The sequence below is a fragment of the Bufo gargarizans genome, chromosome 4 (genome assembly GCF_014858855.1).
Source record: "Bufo gargarizans isolate SCDJY-AF-19 chromosome 4, ASM1485885v1, whole genome shotgun sequence".
In the NCBI taxonomy this organism is placed as follows: domain Eukaryota; kingdom Metazoa; phylum Chordata; class Amphibia; order Anura; family Bufonidae; genus Bufo; species Bufo gargarizans.
In genome coordinates this window covers 118,602,313-118,621,847 of record NC_058083.1, presented here as the reverse complement: position 1 = coordinate 118,621,847, position 19,535 = coordinate 118,602,313, and the positions used below count along the sequence as shown (strand labels likewise).

Here is a 19,535-nt window from a genome sequence, read left to right as displayed (position 1 = left end):
GTGGAATTATATACATAACAAAAAAGTGTGAAACAACTGAAAATATGTAATATTCTAGGTTCTTCAAAGTAGCCACCTTTTGCTTTGATTACTGCTTTGCACACTCTTGGCATTCTCTTTATGAGCTTCAAGAGGTAGTCACCTGAAATGGTTTTCACTTTACAGGTGTGCCCTGTCAGGTTTAATAAGTGGGATTTCTTGCCTTATAAATGGGGTTGGGACCATCAGTTGCGTTGTGGAGAAGTCAGGTGGATACACAGCTGATAGTCCTACTGAATAGACTGTTAGAATTTGTATTATGGCAAGAAAAAAGCACTTAAGTAAAGAAAAACGTGTGACCATCATTACTTTAAGAAATGAAGGTCAGTCAGTCCGAAAAATTGGGAAAACTATAAAAGTGTCCCCAAGTGCAGTCACAAAAACCATCAAGCACTACAAAGAAACTGGCTCACATGCGGACCGCCCCAGGAAAGGAAGACCAAGAGTCACCTCTGCTGCGGAGGATAAGTTCATCCGAGTCACCAGCCTCAGAAATCGCAGGTTAACAGCAGCTCAGATTAGAGACCAGGTCAATGCCACACAGAGTTCTAGCAGCAGACACATCTCTAGAACAACTGTTAAGAGGAGACTGTGTGAATCAAGCCTTCATGGTAGAATATCTGCTAGGAAACCACTGCTAAGGACAGGCAACAAGCAGAAGAGACTTGTTTGGGCTAAAGAACACAAGGAATGGACATCTGACCAGTGGAAATCTGTGCTTTGGTCTGATGAGTCCAAATTTGAGATCTTTGGTTCCAACCACCGTGTCTTTGTGCGACGCAGAAAAGGTGAACGGATGGACTCTACAAGCCTGGTTACCACCGTGAAGCATGGAGGAGGAGGTGTGATGGTGTGGGGGTGCTTTGCTGGTGACACTGTTGGGGATTTATTCAAAATTGAAGGCATACTGAACCAGCATGGCTACCACAGCATCTTGCAGCGGCATGCTATTCCATCCGGTTTGCGTTTAGTTGGACCATCATTTATTTTTCAACAGGACAATGACCCCAAACACACCTCCAGGCTGTGTAAGGGCTATTTGACCATGAAGGAGAGTGATGGGGTGCTGCGCCAGATGACCTGGCCTCCACAGTCACCGGACCTGAACCTAATTGAGATGGTTTGGGGTGAGCTGGACCGCAGAGTGAAGGCAAAAGGGCCAACAAGTGCTAAGCATCTTTGGGAACTCCTTCAAGACTGTTGGAAGACCATTTCAGATGACTACCTCTTAAAGCTCATCAAGAGAATGCCAAGAGTGTGCAAAGCAGTAATCAAAACAAAAGGTGGCTACTTTAAAGAACCTAGAATATGACATATTTTCATTTGTTTGACACTTTTTTGTTATGTATATAATTCCACATGTGCTAATTCATAGTTTTGATGCCTTCAGTGTGAATCTACAATTTTCATAGTCATGAAAATAAAGAAAACTGAGTCAATGGGTCCGCAAAAAACGCAGACAGCACACCGTGTTCTGTCTGCATCAGTATGTCCATTCCCTTGCCCTGCAAAAAATAAAATAGTGCATGTCCTATTTTTTTCTAGTTTGCGGACAAGTATAGGCATTATTACAATGGATCCACAAAAATAACGGATCTGCAAAAAAAGCGGATGCCATACGGAACGTCATCCTTTTTTTTTTTGCGGATGTGCAATTTACGGACCGCAAAACACATACGGTCGTGTGCATGTAGCCAAAGTCTGTAACTCGTTTAGAGAAACGTTTATGCCAAGTAAAGCTGCTATTAAACTTCATCACAAGGTCTGGACTCAATTTATTCTTCATCCCCAAGATAACTACCCCCCCTTATTTGCTGTTTTGGAAGACAACGCCTGGGGTCCATCGTATCCAGCTAGGAGCACCGTGACACATACAAAACAGTAAGGGACATTGTAGGCCACGCTATACCACTTCTATGCCATTCCTACACCTGGGTACCACTACCAACACCATTTCTTAAGTCCCGTTGTTGCTTTACTGCAACTGGCGTCACAAATATTTCTTAAAGGGACCCTTTGCAGATGTATCAATACTAGTGTAAAAGAGAAGTGCAGGTGTTTCCCATAGAAACCAGTCTAACTTTTGCATACGTTGAACCAGAAAGAGTCCCCTGGTTTTCAGTTAAAGCAGCTCCAATAAGATGATTCAGCTTTGTTTGTAAATGTGCTAATGTTTCATCATGCTGAGAGGGGTGGAAAGAGGTTGCTTCTGCTGAAAAGAAATGTAACCTGTAACTAAGGAGACAAGGGTTTTGCAATGTGAATGAAAGAGCACTAACAGTGACAGCTTTGTAAACTGGTTGTAAGGGGGAATTCCAGATGAAACGTACTAATATGTATGGATGTGCATCTCGTTTCCAGGTACAGGTCACCTTTTAAAAGTATGTGAATTACTAATACAAAGACGTTTGTGAATCATTTCTCCACAAGCTACAAGCAAATAAAATAGAATAAAGGGCTACAAGAGAACAGTGATTATCAGGAATCATGGAGAATGACAGCTCTACAAAGGGAAGATATTACAGGTACAAAGTATCGCCTGGAGTAAAACAAGAACAGTAACTGTCATTAATTTAGATATCTCACTAGGAATAGTAAAACAACCATTCTTATGTACGGAAGGAATCATCTTGTCTGGAAAACATTTCTAAGCAGTGAGTTATACTTTTTATATTTATTTTGTAGAATCACATTTTTTTGCTTTTCAAAAGAAGATAACCATTTTTAGAAAGGTATTCTCAACACCCATTAAACTTTAGAAAACTCTTCAATCTATTTTTCAATGTAGTTTAGTGCTTGTTTTCCAGAGGTTTCTGTTTTATGCAAGACTGTATCTGCGTATGCATACATACAGTACATTTACATTTACCTGCTGTGCCCCCAACACCCCCACCCATAGTCTGTAGGTCCTAGTATTCAACACCCTCCACTTTCTATGGATACTTACTCATGCTGCAAAAGCTGAGGCAAGTCAAAGGTGCAGAGCACTCTGAGAAGCGCTGCTGCACCTTCAGTGCTTTGAGTAAAAGTTTAGGTACCCTTTAATCAAACCTATTACAAATGTATTAGATTTTTTTTACCTAAAATACATGTAAATTAATACGAAGATATTCATAGCCTTCAAGCCATGCTGCTGTTGCTGCAAGCGTAACTTCAGCCTTGTGGGAGAGCATTGAATTTGAATTAAGTTTACAGCTGCTTGAAATGAGTCAGAACACAATGTACGGAAGTGGCACCTTTCCTGCTCGTAAAAAAAAGTGCTGTTTAACAGGAAAGTTAACTTTCCATTCATAATTAGAATAAACAGAAGTGTCTGAATATAAACTGTGATTGTGACATCTGACGTAATAATTAGTGTTGAGCGAAGCTAAGCATCTGAAATGGAATTCGGTCCGAATTTTAGGAAAAATTGGATTCTAAACGAAGCCGACTTTCCTCGCGCTTTGTGGTACCTAATAATTTTTCCTAAAATGGTGGCTGGAGTTGTCTTAGACCGGAAAAAAAAAATATATCAACTCATCCACTGATCCGCTGAGCGTGATCATGCTGAAAGTGCGTGGTGATGCCATCACAATCAGCGCAGGTCCCTAGGCAGGTCTTTTTGAATCAAGAGTGGAGTGGACTGCCTCTGCATGAGCAGCTGGATGAGGTAAGTGATTTTCTTTGTTTTTAACCCCAAAGTACTTTATGCACAAGTGTATTACCATTTTTAACAGCAGTTAGACTGGTGCACTTCTGTCTAAGGATGGGTTCACATCTGCGTTCTGGATTCCGTTATGACTTTCCATTATAACATGGTTATAATGGAAAAATAACAGAATCCATAAGATGGAAGTCAAAACGGAAGCCTTTAAGAGGCATTCCGTTTTGATCCGTCTTATTAGAAGTCTATGGGAATCATAACGGATGTGTATGCTTTCCGTTATGCAAGACGGAAAACAAAGTCCTGTCGTCTGGACTTTTTTCTCCGTTCTGCATAACGGAAACGGGACGGATCCATTATGATTCCCATAGACTTCTATTAAGGCTTCTGTTTTGCATTCCATCATAATACAAGTCTATGGGCAGTATAACGGATCTGTCCTTCCGTCTTATGGATTCCGTTATTTTCCGTTATAACCATGTTATAACGGAAAGCCATAACGGAATCCAGAATGCAGATGTGAACCCACTCTAAACAATCCCATTGATTGATAGGCTGAATGGGGTTTTTACATAGCGATTCGTGACAAAATAATTTGTAACAAATAGAATTTCTTGTCAAACTTTGCGGAAGGTGACAAATCAATTTTTTCAAAACATCGCTCATCTCTAGTAATAATATGAAGGTGTATTTTGCTTGAGGTTCTCCACCTGGTTTGAGTTCTGCCAAGTCTCCCTCTACACCCATTATTTGACATGTATATACACACACCTAAAGAATTATTAGGAACACCTGTTCTATTTCTCATTAATGCGATTATCTAGTCAACCAATCACATGGCAGTTGCTTCAATGCATTTAGGGTTGTGGTCCTGGTCAAGACAATCTCTTGAACTCCAAACTGAATGTCAGAATGGGAAAGAAAGGTGATTTAAGCAATTTTGAGCGTGGCATGGTTGTTGGTGCCAGACGGGCCGGTCTGAGTAATTCACAATCTGCTCAGTTACTGGTATTTTCACGCAGAACCATTTCTAGGGTTTACAAAGAATGGTGTGAAAAGGGAAAAACATCCAGTATGCGGCAGTCCTGTGGGCGAAAATGCCTTGTTGATGCTAGAGGTCAGAGGAGAATGGGCCGACTGATTCAAGCTGATAGAAGAGCAACGTTGACTGAAATACCCACTCGTTACAACCGAGGTATGCAGCAAAGCATTTGTGAAGCCACAACACGCACAACCTTGAGGCGGATGGGCTACAACAGCAGAAGACCCCACCGGGTACCACTCATCTCCACTACAAATAGGAAAAAGAGGCTACAATTTGCACAAGCTCACTAAAATTGGACTGTTGAAGACTGGAAAAATGTTGCCTGATCTGATGAGTCTCGATTTCTGTTGAGACATTCAAATGGTAGAGTCCGAATTTGGCGTAAACAGAATGAGAACATGTATCCATCATGCCTTGTTACCACTGTGCAGGCTGCTGGTGGTGGTGTAATGGTGTGGGGGATGTTTTCTGGGCACACTTTAGGCCCCTTAGTGCCAATTGGCCATCGTTTAAATGCCACGGGTTACCTGAGCATTGTTTCTGACCATGTCCATCCCTTCATGACCACCATGTACCCATCCTCTGATGGCTACTTCCAGCAGGATAATGCACCTTGTCACAAAGCTTGAATCATTTCAAATTGGTTTCTTGAACATGACAATAAGTTCACTGTACTAAAATGGCCCCCACAGTCACCAGATCTCAACCCAATAGAGAATCTTTGGGATGTGGTAGAACGGGAGCTTCGTGACCTGGATGTGGATCCCTCAAATCTCCATCAACTGCAAGATGCTATCCTATCAATATGGGCCAACATTTCTAAAGAATACTATCAGCACCTTGCTGAATCAATGCCACGTAGATTTAAGGCAGTTCTGAAGGCAAAAGGGGGTCCAACACCTTATTAGTATGGTGTTCCTAATAATTCTTTAGGTGAGTGTATAGTTCTTGGTAATTTCAAGAGTCTGAAAGCTGCTCCTGTAGCATCATTCATGGTAATGTGACTGTGACTGACATCTACACTAGAATTGGCCTTGCGGTTCGCTCGGCGGTCGTTTCGCGACGAACTTTGTGCGTTCGCGATTCGTCGAACATGCAAACATATGGCGATGTTCGCATGCGCCATATTCTTTTGCATTGTGCCGAACTTTGACCCATGACACATCCATCAGGTAGGACAGGACAGCCAATTGAGACGTTTTAAGCACATGGACACACCCCCACCCTATAACAGAACCCGATCTTGCAGCCATATGACATTCTGTGTTTTGCCAGTGTAAAGAGAGGTTGCTTTGTGGAGCAGGGACAGCCTGTTAGGGACACTAAACGCTAGCTAATAGGGCCACAAAAGTCCTTTTAAGGACTGGTATAGGTGTACTATCGATAGGTGTGATATACTGAGAGGTGTGATATACTTATAATATACTTTCTAACATAGAGAGTATATTATAGTGTATTTGTATTGTGCAGCAGTTGTTTGCGGTTCTGCTGCGATACCGCAGCTATATAGAGGGACAAACGCTATTGGAATAACTAATTGCAACTGGTGTGATATACCTGTTGCCCCCCCAAAAAAATGATTGATTGGTGTGATATACCTATAATATACTTTCTAACATAGAAAGTATATAGTGCATTTTTTATTGTGCAGCAGTTGTGTGCGGTTCTACTATGATGCCGCAGGTAAGTAGAGGGACAAGCGCTATTGGAAAAACTATTTACAACGGATGTGATATATCTGTTGCCCCCCCAAAAAAATGATTATGGGGTACAATATACCTGCTTCCACAAAATACTGATTAAGGGGTTTGATATACCTGCTTCCATAAAATACTGATTGAGGGGTGCGATATAACTGCTTCCACCAAATATTGATTGAGGACTGCGATATACTTGCTTCCACAAAATACATATTGAGGGGTGCAATATACCTGCTACCACCAAATATTGATTAAGAGGTTCTATATACCTGCTTCCACAAAATACATATTGAGGGGTGCGATATACCTGCTTCCACAAAATATTGATTAAGGGATCCTATATACTTGTTTTCACAAAATACTGATTGAGGGGTGCGATACACCTGCTTCCACAAAATACTGATTAAGGGGTTTGATATACCTGCTTCCACAAAATACAGATTGAGGGGTGCGATATACCTGCTTCCACCAATATTGATTAAGTGGTTCTATATACCTGCTTCCACAAAATACTGAGTGGAGGGGTGTGATATACCTGCTTCCTCAAAATACTGATTAAGGGGTTTGATATACCTGCTTCCACCAAATATTGATTGAGGCCTGCGATACACCTGCTTCCACAAAATACTGATTAAGGGGTTTGATATATCGGCTTCCACCAAATACTGATTTAGGCCTGCGAGATACCTGCTTCCACAAAATACTGATTAAGGGGTTTGATATACCAGCTTCCACCAAATACTGATTGAGGCCTGTGATACACCTGCTTCCACAAAATACTGATTGAGGGGTGCGATATACCTGCTTCCACCAAATATTGATTGAGGCCTACGATAGACCTGCTTCTAAAAAAATTCTGATTAAGGGGATTGATATACCTGTTTCCACCAATTATTGATTGAGGCCTGCGATATACCTGCTTCCACAAAATACTGATTAAGGGGATTGATATACCTGCTTCCACTAAATATTGATTGAGGCCTGCGATACACCTGGTTCCACAAAATACTGATTAAGGGGTTCTATATACCTGCTTCCATAAAATACTGATTGAGGCCTGCGATATACCTGCTTCCACAAAATACTGATTGAGGGGTGCAATATACCTGCTTCCACCAAATAATGATTAAGAGGTACTATATACCTGCTTCCACAAAATACATATTGAGGGGTGCGATATACCCGCTTCCACAAAATATTGATTGAGGGTTTTTTGTATACCTGCTTCCACAAGATACTGATTGAGGGATGCAATATACCTGCTTCCACAAAATATTGATTAAGGGATCCTATATACCTGTTTTCACAAAATACTGATTGAGGGGTTTGATATATCTGCTTCCACAAAATACAGATTGAGGGGTGCGATATACCTGCTTCCACTAATATTAAGTGGTTCTATATACCTGCTTTCACAAAATACTGTGTGAGTGGTGTGATATACCTGCTTCCACAAAATACTGATTAAGGGGTTTGATATGCCTGCTTCCACAAAACACTGTGTGAGTGGTGTGATATACCTGCTTCCACAAAATACTGATTAAGGGGTTTGATATGCCTGCTTCCACAAAATACTGATTAAGACCTGCAATACACCTGCTTCCACAAAATACTGAATAAGGGGATTAATATACCTGCTTCCACAAAAAACTCATTAAGGCGCTTGATATACCTGCTTCCACCAAATATTGATTGAGGCCTGCGATACACCTGCTTCCACAAAATACTGATTAAGGGGTTTGATATATCAGCTTCCACCAAATACTGATTTAGGCCTGCGAGATACCTACTTCCACAAAATACTGATTAAGGGGATTGATATACCAGCTTCCACCAAATATTGATTGACGCCTGCGATACACTAGCTTTCACAAAATACTGATTAAGGGGTTTGATATACCAGCTTCCACCAAATACTGATTGAGGCCTGTGATACACCTGCTTCCACAAAATACTGATTGAGGGGAGCGACATACCTGCTTCCACCAAATATTGATTGAGGCCTGCGATACACCTGCTTCTAAAGAATTCTGATTAAGGGAATTGATATACCTGTTTCCACCAATTATTGATTGAGGCCTGCGATACACCTGCTTCCACAAAATATTGATTAAGGGGATTGATATACCTGCTTCCACTAAATATTGATTGAGGCCTGCGATACACCTGCTTCCACAAAATACTGATTATGGGGTTCTATATACCTGCTTCCACAAAATACTAATTGAGGGGTGCGATATACCTGCTTTCACCAAATATTGGTTTAGGCCTGCGATACACCTGCTTCCACATAATACTGATTAAGGGGTTTGATATACCTGCTTCCACATAATACTGATTAAGAATTTTGATATACCTGCTTCCACCAAATACTGATTGAGGCCTGCGATACACCTGCTTCCACAAAATACTGATTGAAGGGTGCAATATACCTGCTTCCACAAAATAATGATAAAGGGGTTTGATATGCCTGCATCCACAAAATACAGATTAAGGGTTGCGATATACCTGCTTCCACCAAATATTGATAAAGAGGTTCTATATACCTGCTTCCACAAAATACTGATTGAGGGGTGTGATATACCTGCTTCTACAAAATACTGATTAAGCCATCCGCTTATGCACCCTCCTCATCCTCTATCTGCACCCTCCTCACTCTCTGGTGTGTGCACCCCCAAAGACACCACCACCACCACCATAGCGCCTCCACTCGAGTCAGAGGAATTATTTTCCCATCCATTGCCAGACCTTACCGATGCGCAGCCATTCTTGGTATCGGATGAGGAAGAGGAGGTAGCAACGGCCACCACCCAGCAGTCTGACGACAGTACCCAGATCAGCCCAAGGAGGGTGGACCCCACTGTTGCTGCCTACTCCGAGATCTCTAATGTATCTGGAGTGAACCATCCACCATGCACGGTCACATCTTGCGCTCCCACGACGCCTGCACATGGCTCCGCAGTGTGGGCTTTTTTTAACCTGTCAGCTGCTGACAATAGTGTTGCCATCTGCAGCCTGTGCTGTCAACGCATAAGTTGCGGTAAGCCCAACACTCGCCTAGGGACGACCACCTTAAGAAGGCACCTGGCCTCCCATCACCGAGCCCAGTGGGAGCAACGCCGTCAGAACCCACAAAGCCACACTCCTGGCACTCCACGTCCTGCCTCTTCTACTTCTCCTCCCATTTGTCCTCCACTCGACCTTCCACTGTGCCGTCGTCGCGTTCGTCTGGCACAAGGCAGGCTTCCGTGGCCCAAATGTTCGAGCGTAAAAAGTTGATGACGCCGGATAACCATCTTGCCCAACGGCTGACCGCTGGCTTGTTGGAACTGCTAGCCCAACAACTACTGCCATATAAACTGGTGGACTCGGAGGCCTTTAGAAAATTTGTGGCCATTGGCACACCGCAATGGAAAGTCCCGGAAGGAAATATTTCTCCCAGAAGGGCATCCCAGAGCTATATGGCCATGTCCAGCGGCAAGTGACTATATCTGCATACAGTGTCGGTGCCAAGATAAATCTGACCACAGACACGTGGACTAGCAAACACGGGCAGGGAAGGTACATAACTTTTTCTGTCTTTTGACAGCCGTCAAGCGTGTAACCCGTGGCACCCGTTTGGATTTGGTGTTACCGCCACGGATTGCATCCTCCTCCTACTCCATCCTCTGTCTCCTCCTCGGCTGACTCCTCCATTTCGACTGCTACCGCCTCTTCCACTACACCCCCCAAGCTCCCCAGAACTTATTCAACTTGCCAGGTGAGACGTTGCCATGCTGTGCTGCGGCTGTTGTGCCTGGAAGCCAAGAGCCACACCGGTCCTGCACTGCTTTCAGCTCTGCGTTCACAGGCCGATCAGTTTGCTAACCCCGCTCAATTTGACAGTTAGTAAAGTGGTGTGCGACAATGGTGCAAATCTGCTGAGCGCGCTGAAACAGGGGAAATGACACATGTGCCGTGCATGGCACACGCCCTGAACTTGTTGCCAAATACCCCAGGGTCCAGGACATCTTGCGGCAGGCCACGAAAATCTCTGGCCATTTTAGAAGATCTTACACGGCCATGGCTCGCCTTGCTGACATTCAGTGGCGACACCACCTGCCCATCAGACGTCTGATTTGTGACAGCCTGACATGCTGAAACTCCACCTTGTATATGCTTGATACGCTGCTCCAGCAGCAACATGCCGTTAACGACTACCTGTACAAACTCTGCAGCAGTACAGGTTCTGGGAAGCTTGTTTTTTTTTCACCGCGCCAGTGGCTGCTCATGCGTGACGCTGCAGACTTCTGCGGCCATTTGATGAAACTGGTCAGTCGCAGCCAGGGCACCATTTGACATCGTACCTTACACCTTCTTTCTGGAGAGTGCATTGCATTGTGTCATTGATCAAGCCGTCGAGGAGCAGGAGCTGGAAGATGAAGAAGTCGCAATGCTGAAGGAGTTCCCAGGGGGGCTACTCCATCTGAGACAAGTCAGCAGGAGTATGAAGAGGAGTCAGAGGAGGATGGTGGCTGGGAGCAGGAGGAGGAGCAAGAGGTTTTGAGGGGGAGTTGAAATTTTTCGGGGATCTCTGGTGTTGTCTGTGGCTCGGGGGAGAAGACCGAGGACGACATTCTCCTGGGCGATGAGCAGGAGCCACTGCGCTCCACCGCTTCCAATTTAGTACAAATGGGGGCATTCATGCTCCAGTGTTTGAAGAGGGACCCCCATATAATTAAGCATAAAGGGCAAGGACCAGTACTGGGTGGCAACGTACTTAGACCCCCGGTACAAACACAAAATGGCTGACATGTTACCAGCATTACAGAGGGCTGTCAGAATGCAGCATTTCCAGGCCTTGCTGCGAGAGATGCTGCATTCTACTGTTGCGAGCGCTGGCAAGGAATTTCCACCCACAGCGAAACGGGTGCGGGCACCAATCCTACCGCGCCTGCAAGAAGAGGGCGCTTTGAAGATGTGTTGGTCACTTCAGATATGAGATAATTCTTGCAACCAACCCATCTACAGCCGCCCTCCAGATCCAGCCTCAGGAAATGCCTAGACCGACAGGTGTCCGACTACATCGGGTTAACGGCCGATGTGGACGCTCTTAGAGGAACCCCTAGAGTACTGGGTGTGCAGGTTTGACCTGTGGCCAGAGCTGGTACAATTTGTCATGGAACTCTTGGCTTGCCCCTTGTGGCGTGTCCTGTTCGAAAAGACCGATAAGCGCACTCGCCTAGCTCACGACATTTCTAAAAATGAATGAGGCATGGATCCCGGAGGAATTCCACACCTGTGACAACCACGTGTAATTGAATTTCCTCATGCCAGCCCACACATATCCGCCACCACCCAGAACAAAGAATGGTCCTTGTCTTATATATATACAGCGGCATAAAAGACCTTTTCTGTCAGGTGAATGCCTAATTTTTGGGGCCTCTACTCCATTGGTAAAATTGTTATCCAGTGACCGCCTAATGTACCTCCAGCCACATAATCACTTGTTCTTTTCTGTCCGGTGAATGCCTAATTTTTGGGACCTGTACTCCACTGGCCTACAGTAAAATTGTTATTCAGTGACGGCTTAATGTACCTTCAGCCACATAATCACTTGTTCTTTTCTGTCAGGTGAATGCCTAATTTTTGGGGCCTGTACTGGCCCACAGTAAAATAGTTATCCAGTGACCGTCTAATATACCTCCAGCCACATAATCACTTGTTCTTTTCTGTCAGGTGAATGCCTAATTTTTGTGGCTTGTAATCCACTGGCTTACAGTAAAATTGTTATTCAGTGGCCGCCTAATGTACCTCCAGCCACATAATCACTAGTTCTTTTCTGTCAGGTGCAGGCCTAATTTTTGGGGCTTGTACTGGCCTACAGTAAAATTGTTATTCAGTGACCGCTTAATGTACCTTCAGCCACATAATCACTAGTTCTTTTCTGTCAGGTGAATGCCTAATTTTTGGGGCCTGTACTCCTGTGGCATAAAATAAACATTTTCTAGGCTCCAGCAAGGCACATTCTTGAGAGTTTCCCTTTAAGATGCATAAAAATGGCCCCTGATTAAAATACATATTTTTGGTCTGAATTTTTGCCATTGATCCCACTCTGGTATTTCACTGTCCATGTTGTGGGACTATTTGTGCTCTTTTAGTAAGTATTTGCAGTGATGGCCAGTTCGCATTGTTCGCCCGCGAACATATGCGGGCTGCCATCTTTTTTCACAAGTCTGAAACAAATGCGGTCACCGGGAGCAGGCAGTTCCGAGAACAGCCCGATGAAGGCCCCCGGTGGCTGTTTTCGGAACTGCCTGCTCCCGCTGACCGCACTTGTTTTCAGACCTGCTCGCCTGACTTGTGAAAAAAGATGGCAGCCCGCATATGTTCGCGGGCAAACAATGCGAACTGGCCATCACTGAGTATTTGGTGGCTGAAAATATGACCTGAAGGTTTTTCAGGTTCGTCTGCCATTAAAGTCAAAGGGATCTGCCGCGAATGCGCGGTTCGCAAATATTTGATCGCGAACGCGATGTTAGTCCATCACTAATCTACATAATGGCTAGAATCACAGAAGCCCTAGGTTTTGCAATTATTAGGCTCCATAGTATACCCTAGTAGATGCCTGTGCATATTATCACCTACTCAACATATGACACACATGTATGTGAATGAGTTCCTGCTAGATGATGAACCTGTACATCAAGGTAAGCATGTGGCAACAGGATCTATTTGTCCCATAGCAAATGATAAAATCTGCAATAAAGGCTCCTAATGGATAAAGATGATAGATAAATAGCATTAAAAAGAAAACAATCCATTATATCTTAAGTAATATATATCTGCTGTACTAACTAATCTGTACAATCAGCCACATCCAACAGCTGGACCCCTACCATTTCAAAATGAAAAATCTTAAAAAAAATGTCTTCCATAAAATTATCTTCCATAGAGTCTACTAGTTTCTACCTTGTACTCCTTCACTAACATTAAGCCGAGTTCCTGTAAACTGTTTCGGCAGAGAATGCATGGAACTGCCCGGACGAAAACAGCTGCATGCCGGGTAGTGGCCGGATTTGGAGGGCAGGCTGCAGTATCTGGCAGTGCTAGAGCTGGAGAATTCTGGCAGACTGCTCTCTACCAGAACAGCCTGCTGAAGGCTCTGCCATATATGTGAAAGCAACAAATGACCAACGGGATAGCATTTGTGTTTTTTTCTTTTTGCCATAAACATACATTTAGTAACATTTATTAGATTGGAATAATGAAACTTACTATATTTTTAGACGTTCACTGTCCTTCTGCTGTATTGGAGCATATGGACTTCATAGATGGTGCACCCCACTTGGAGCCTCCTCTGTTAGCCAGAGCTAACAGCTGCTAAGCAGTTACCAATATGGCGAATCAAGGCCCATTCCATCACAAGATAGGCTATTCATTCAAATGTAAATGCCAGAAGATAACAGCTGATAACAGGCCTTTGAGAAGCTAATCCAATATCTATTTACCAAGGGATTCTCTGCATGAGGCAACCCCTGTAAACCTAATACTTTATCTTGGTACAGAAGAAACAAAGACAAAAATATCTATTAAGTAGATGGCAAATGTTCCTAATTAAACAGTCCTCCTGTCTCCTTATATGGCACTTATTAAATCTGCATATGAAGCAATCTAAGACACATTATTGCACAATTGTATATGGTACAAGATGGTGTCACACACAATTTTTTTTATGGCAGTTTTTGATGAAGTTTTTTGAGCTCATCCCATAAGTGGGTTAGTAGGGAATGAAACATATGAAGGACAGGCTTGTATTTCTCATTCCTGCTGGATCAACTTCTAGCTTTGGTTAAAACACTGCCACAAAAAGCTGTGTGTTACATCACCCTTATGGGTATGTTTTATGGAAAAAAGCTTTGTACAGAAACAAAAATTGCACTGTGGCTTTGTGAAAAAAACTGAGGTTATAATGCAATATTGTCTTTTTTAACACAGCATTTAAATGGATGGCAGCCACAGGGTTCTGCCTGTCACCATTCACCTTCTTGCCAACCCTGGTGACTCTGCTGTGTTTCGACAGGCAGTGAAGAGAATTCTTCAGGGACTGTGTCTAGATACTCAACTCTTTCTGGTGTCCGAAAGAGCAGCCCCAATTCAATTCTACGAATATCGAAAGAGAAGATTTGAATTTCCAGGGATATCTGTCATACTCTTCCTCCGTGAAGACCTAGGGGAAGAAAGGATATCTCTTCTACAAAGCTTTTTCCAGCTACCCCCATGGGATCATGTCAACACAGGGTTTGGCCAAGGACCATCACCATCATGTCAAACTAGTGATGACTTTTACTGTCTTGATGTGCACATGCCCGTGTGGGGAATAAGACAGGTACACTATGGCACAGAGATCTTGAGAGTGACTCTGTACTGTGATTTTGATAACTATGAGGACTCAGTAAGACTTTATGAAATGATTCTGGGAATGGAAGCAACCAGCCAAAAGATTGGATTCTGCTTCTTTGACTTGCATTCTACTAAGCACACTTCCATACAATTCTCCTTAAAACAGTTGCCACCTGGTGTCTGTGCACAAGTCAAACATGCCTGTGCTCTGCAGTTCACTATACAAGCTATAGGACAGCTGGTTCCCTTGTTGCCTTACCCTTGTGTGCCAATAAGTGACATGCGATGGCAAACTCAAGACTATGATGGAAACAAAATCTTACTTTTGGTAATGAATTCTGTTTCATTTACATAGTTCCTAACTCAGTTACGACCTTATATATGATTTTCATGCCTTGTGAATTATAAATGATCAACCAGTATAACATTTTATAGTGTTTAATATTGTTTTCCCGTCATGTTTTGTTACATACATAGCACACAGCTTTATGTCCATAGTTGTCTTGTGTATCCATCATATAGATCTCCAATATGCTACCAGTGAAAACCTTCTGGCCCATACTGGACTTTAAACAGATTTCCTAATACTGTCTATGACATAGACAATCTAAAGCCACATGCACATGACCTTATGCAGTCCAGGAAACATGGCCCATGTGTTGGTCGCATATCCCGGACCGACTGCTGCTCATTTGACCGGTACTCACTGATGATAGTGATTTATGAAGCAGTGAGTTCCTATCTGACTGTGGGTCGATTGTACTGTACAATATATCCTCAGTTATATAGGAACTGAGTGTATTATAAATCACTATCAAGCACTAAGTTCAGGTCAGAAGAGCTTCCATCATTCCAGGAGATGTGGCTGACACACAGGCCATGTGTCCCGGACTGCAGAGAGGTGTGCATGCGGCCTAAAGGTGCATGAGATTTATCAAAGTGACTAATACTGGATGATAATTCTGGGGCACATTTAGACTGTCTAGTCTAAAGGTCCTTTACACAGGACGACACAGCAGCAGATTTTCATGAAGGAAGCGTTCCTTCATGACAATCGCCTGCTCGTCAGTGGAGGAGACAGCTGCATTTACATGCAGTGATCTCCTCCACAGTATGGGGAGAAGCGATTGCTAATGCCATCGCTGTTCCCCATACTGACTCGTTGTTTGCTGGCAGCAGATTGTTTTTACACAGCACAATTTGCTGCCAGTAAATGATAATTTTTGTGTGTACTTAAATGATCGTTTCACTTGTTCTTCGGGTAATCGGCAGTACATTTACACCGCCAGATAATCGCTAATGAGTGTTCCTATTAACACTTGTTAGCAATTATCTATAGGATTCTCAGCCCGTGTAAAGGACCCTTAAAGGTATAGCACTTGGGTGTGTTCATAGATGTGCAGCACATGCTTCTGCTTTTTTTCTCTGACTTGTGGAGGTGGACAACCAAGGATGTGTGAATAAACAGATATAAGTCAATGGATATGTGTACTTTCCGTGATTCACTGATGTGTGAATAAGCCCTTACTGGTATCTGTGACACAATTTACAAGGTCCTTGGTGTTTGATTAAATATTTACGGATCTACCCATCTGAAGCGCATTTACCATTGATGTGTATGTTTGTGTGTGTATATATATATATATATATATATACACACACACACACACACAGTGCCTTGAAAAAGTATTCATACCGCTTGAACATTTCCATTTTATCACGTTACACCAACAAACTTAAATGTATTTTATTGGGATTTTATGTGATAGAGCAAAACAAAGTAGCAAGTATGAGTGACGTGAAAAGAAAATGATATATGGTTTTCAAAAATATTAATACAAATATCAAAAGTGTGGAGCAGATTTGTATTCAGTCCCCTGTACTCTAATACCCCTAAATAAAAAACAGTGTTACCAAGTGCATTCAGAAATCACCTAATTAGTAAATAAAGTCCACCAGTGTGTGATTTATTCTCTGTATAACTACAGCTGTTCTATGAAGGCCTCAGAGGTTTGTTAGAGAAAATTAGTGATCAAATAGCATAATTAAACCAAGGAACACAACAGACAGGTCAGGAATAAAGTTGTTGAGAAGTGTAAAGCAGGGTTAGTTTATAAAAAAAATATCCCAAGCTCTGAACAGCTCATGGAGCACTGTTCAATCCATTATTCGAAAATGAAAGGAGTATGGCATAACTGCAAACCTACCAAGACATGGCCTTCTACCTAAACTGACAACCCAGGCAAGGAGAGCACTAATTAGAGAAGCAGCCAAGAGGCCTTGGTCACTCTGGAGGAGCTGCAGAGATCCACAGCTCAGGTGGGAGAATCTGTCCACAGGACGTGTCCTCCTCAAATCTGGCCTTTATGGAACAGTGGCAAGAAGAAAACCATTTTTGAAAGAAAGTCATAAGAAGTCATGTTTGCAGTTTTCCAGAAGCCATGTAGAGGATGCAGCAAACATGTGGAAGAAGGTGCTCTGGTTAGATAAGACCATAGTTAAACTTTTTGGTCTAAATGCAAAATGCCACGTGTGGCGGAAAACAAACATTGCACATAACCCTGAACACACCATGGCAGCATCAGGCTGTGGGGATGCTTTTCTTCAGGAGGTACAGGGAAGCTGGTCAGAGTTGATGAGAAGATGGATGGAGCTAAATACAGGGCAATCCTGAAGGAAAAACTGGTAGACGCTGCAGAGGTTCACCTTCCAGCAGGACAACAACCCTTAACATACAGCCTGAGCTACAATGAAAAGCTTTAGATCAAAGCATATTTATGTGTTAGAATGGTCCAGTCAAAGTCCTAAATCCCATTGAGAATCTGTGGCAAGACTTGCAAATTGCTGTTCACAGATGCTCCCCATCCAATCTGACTGAGCTTCAGCTATTTTTCCAAAAAATGTTGTGCAAAGCTGGTAGAGACACACCCCAAAAGACTTGTAGCTGCAATTGCAACGAAAGGTAGTCCTATAAAGTTTTGACTCAGGGAGGCTGAATACAAATGCACGCCACACTTTCCAGATTTGTTTTTTTAGAAAACATGTATTATTTCTATTTTACATCACAAATACTTGCTACTTTGTGTTAGTCTATCACACAAAATCCCAATAAAATACATTTAAGTTTGTGGGTGCAACATAAAGAATTGTATTTAGGTAACTAGCAGCGCCACAGTGTCCCAAAGTGTTGAAAATCCAGAGCCTCAGTCAAATCCTTTAACTGCTCAGCTATCATCATTAACGCAGCCAGTGAATACTACACAAACAGGGGATGAAAATGTCATAGGAAACCTGAATCTCAAGCAGGTTTTAAAAAAGTCCTTCAAAAGACCAGAACTAAGACAAAACGTGTACAGCATTACTGATAACAATCTTTCAAAACTGATGCCAAGGACCCATCCACAAATAGATGAGACAGAGACCAATGTGGATACTGGACACAGAGTTATAAATCTGAGGCACCAGCTGCCTTCTGTTATCAGGATGTCAAGGGATCTACAAAATATTCCATGGAATAAAGAAATTCAAGATTTACCCTCCAAGAAAGGAGTCTCTAGTAGCCCTCTTGATGTCAAAGGGAACAAAGAGACTGACAGCAGAACCAAAATATTTCCTTCTGAGAGACCTCAACAACTCCATAGCAATAGCATGGCGCTCACAGAGGAATTTTTCATTTAATGCTGCCTCTAATCACCTTCTATTGAAGGACTACCATTTATTGTCATAATAAGACTTAACTTCTTAAAGGGATTATATTGCAGTAATAAATCAACGGGTCACCTTTTAACAGTTTATGCAACAGGCTGCCTCCCCCTAGGGCCCTCTATACAACACGTCCCAGGTGTAGGAAATGCCAAGTGATGTAATGGTGTGTCCCAAATATCTCTTTATGTGTGTCACGGGGCTCCTACCTGGATACCGCTTGAACCCAGGCTTTGGCTCGGAAGCAATAAATAAGGGGAATAATTGAGGGATAAAAAAATAACTTGGGTCCAGACCTTGAGATGAAGTTTAATGGCAGCTTTACTTGAATAAACGTTTCTCCAAACAGTTTACAGGCTTTGTCTTGGCTCCAGCAGGCTTTAGCATTAAAATTGCAGGCAAACTCAACTCTGCTTCCCTGACAAGCTTAATTAGTGTCTTTGCTTTCTTCGTGATGCTGTGCTTCACTCTTTGGTCGGGTTTATGTTGAGCCAAGGGATGTTGTAGAATCCTGTGAGCTCCAACATGGAGTCCCTACCAGCACACACACTACCACTAGCACTAGAACCAGTTCTAACTGGTCCACCCCCCCTTCCGCCGGGAAATAGGACTCGCCCACTTCTCTCCAGAGGGGGGCTAGAATGGAATGGTTAGCTACATTCTACAAAATTACAGCTCTGCCGGGTTTGCTACCACCTGCTGGTGATCCAGGCATATTACATGTTATAAACAGTTACATAACATTAGAAATGCACAGTGTGGAGTACCTGGAATAAATGCATAAGATGACATGAGGTTAGACCAATAAAGACAGTAGTAAGGTGCAGAAGTGGTAACATTACTTCTGGGGTGTTACATTTACATCTTGAAATATTCTACATAAAAGTGAAATGTACAATGCTCTACGTATCCTATATTAATCTCGAGTTGTAGTATGTGTTATAGCTGCATTAAAGGGGTTCTCTGGGAAATAAGAAAATGTAAATACTTAAATATTACTTTATTATAAATACATTCCTAAACA

The 19,535-nt window shown here is 42.8% G+C and overlaps 1 protein-coding gene across 4 annotated transcripts in view; it reads left to right on the top strand.

Moving 5' to 3' along the window:
* Positions 1-19,216, top strand: part of FAM124B (family with sequence similarity 124 member B) — a 71,693-nt gene extending 52,477 nt beyond the window's left edge. The window contains exons 3-5 of one of the 4 annotated variants that reach the window (XM_044290772.1): positions 2,401-2,693; positions 14,405-15,137; positions 17,966-19,216. In XM_044290772.1, the coding sequence (XP_044146707.1) occupies positions 14,412-15,137; positions 17,966-18,487 (1,248 nt within the window). In that variant the 5' untranslated portion in view covers positions 2,401-2,693; positions 14,405-14,411 and the 3' untranslated portion in view covers positions 18,488-19,216. Of the gene's footprint in view, positions 1-2,400; positions 2,694-3,624; positions 3,689-14,404; positions 15,138-17,965 lie in introns of those variants that run through there. The other 3 variants (XM_044290773.1, XR_006388770.1, XR_006388771.1) reach the window with 3 other exon arrangements.
* Positions 19,217-19,535: the final 319 nt, after the last annotated feature.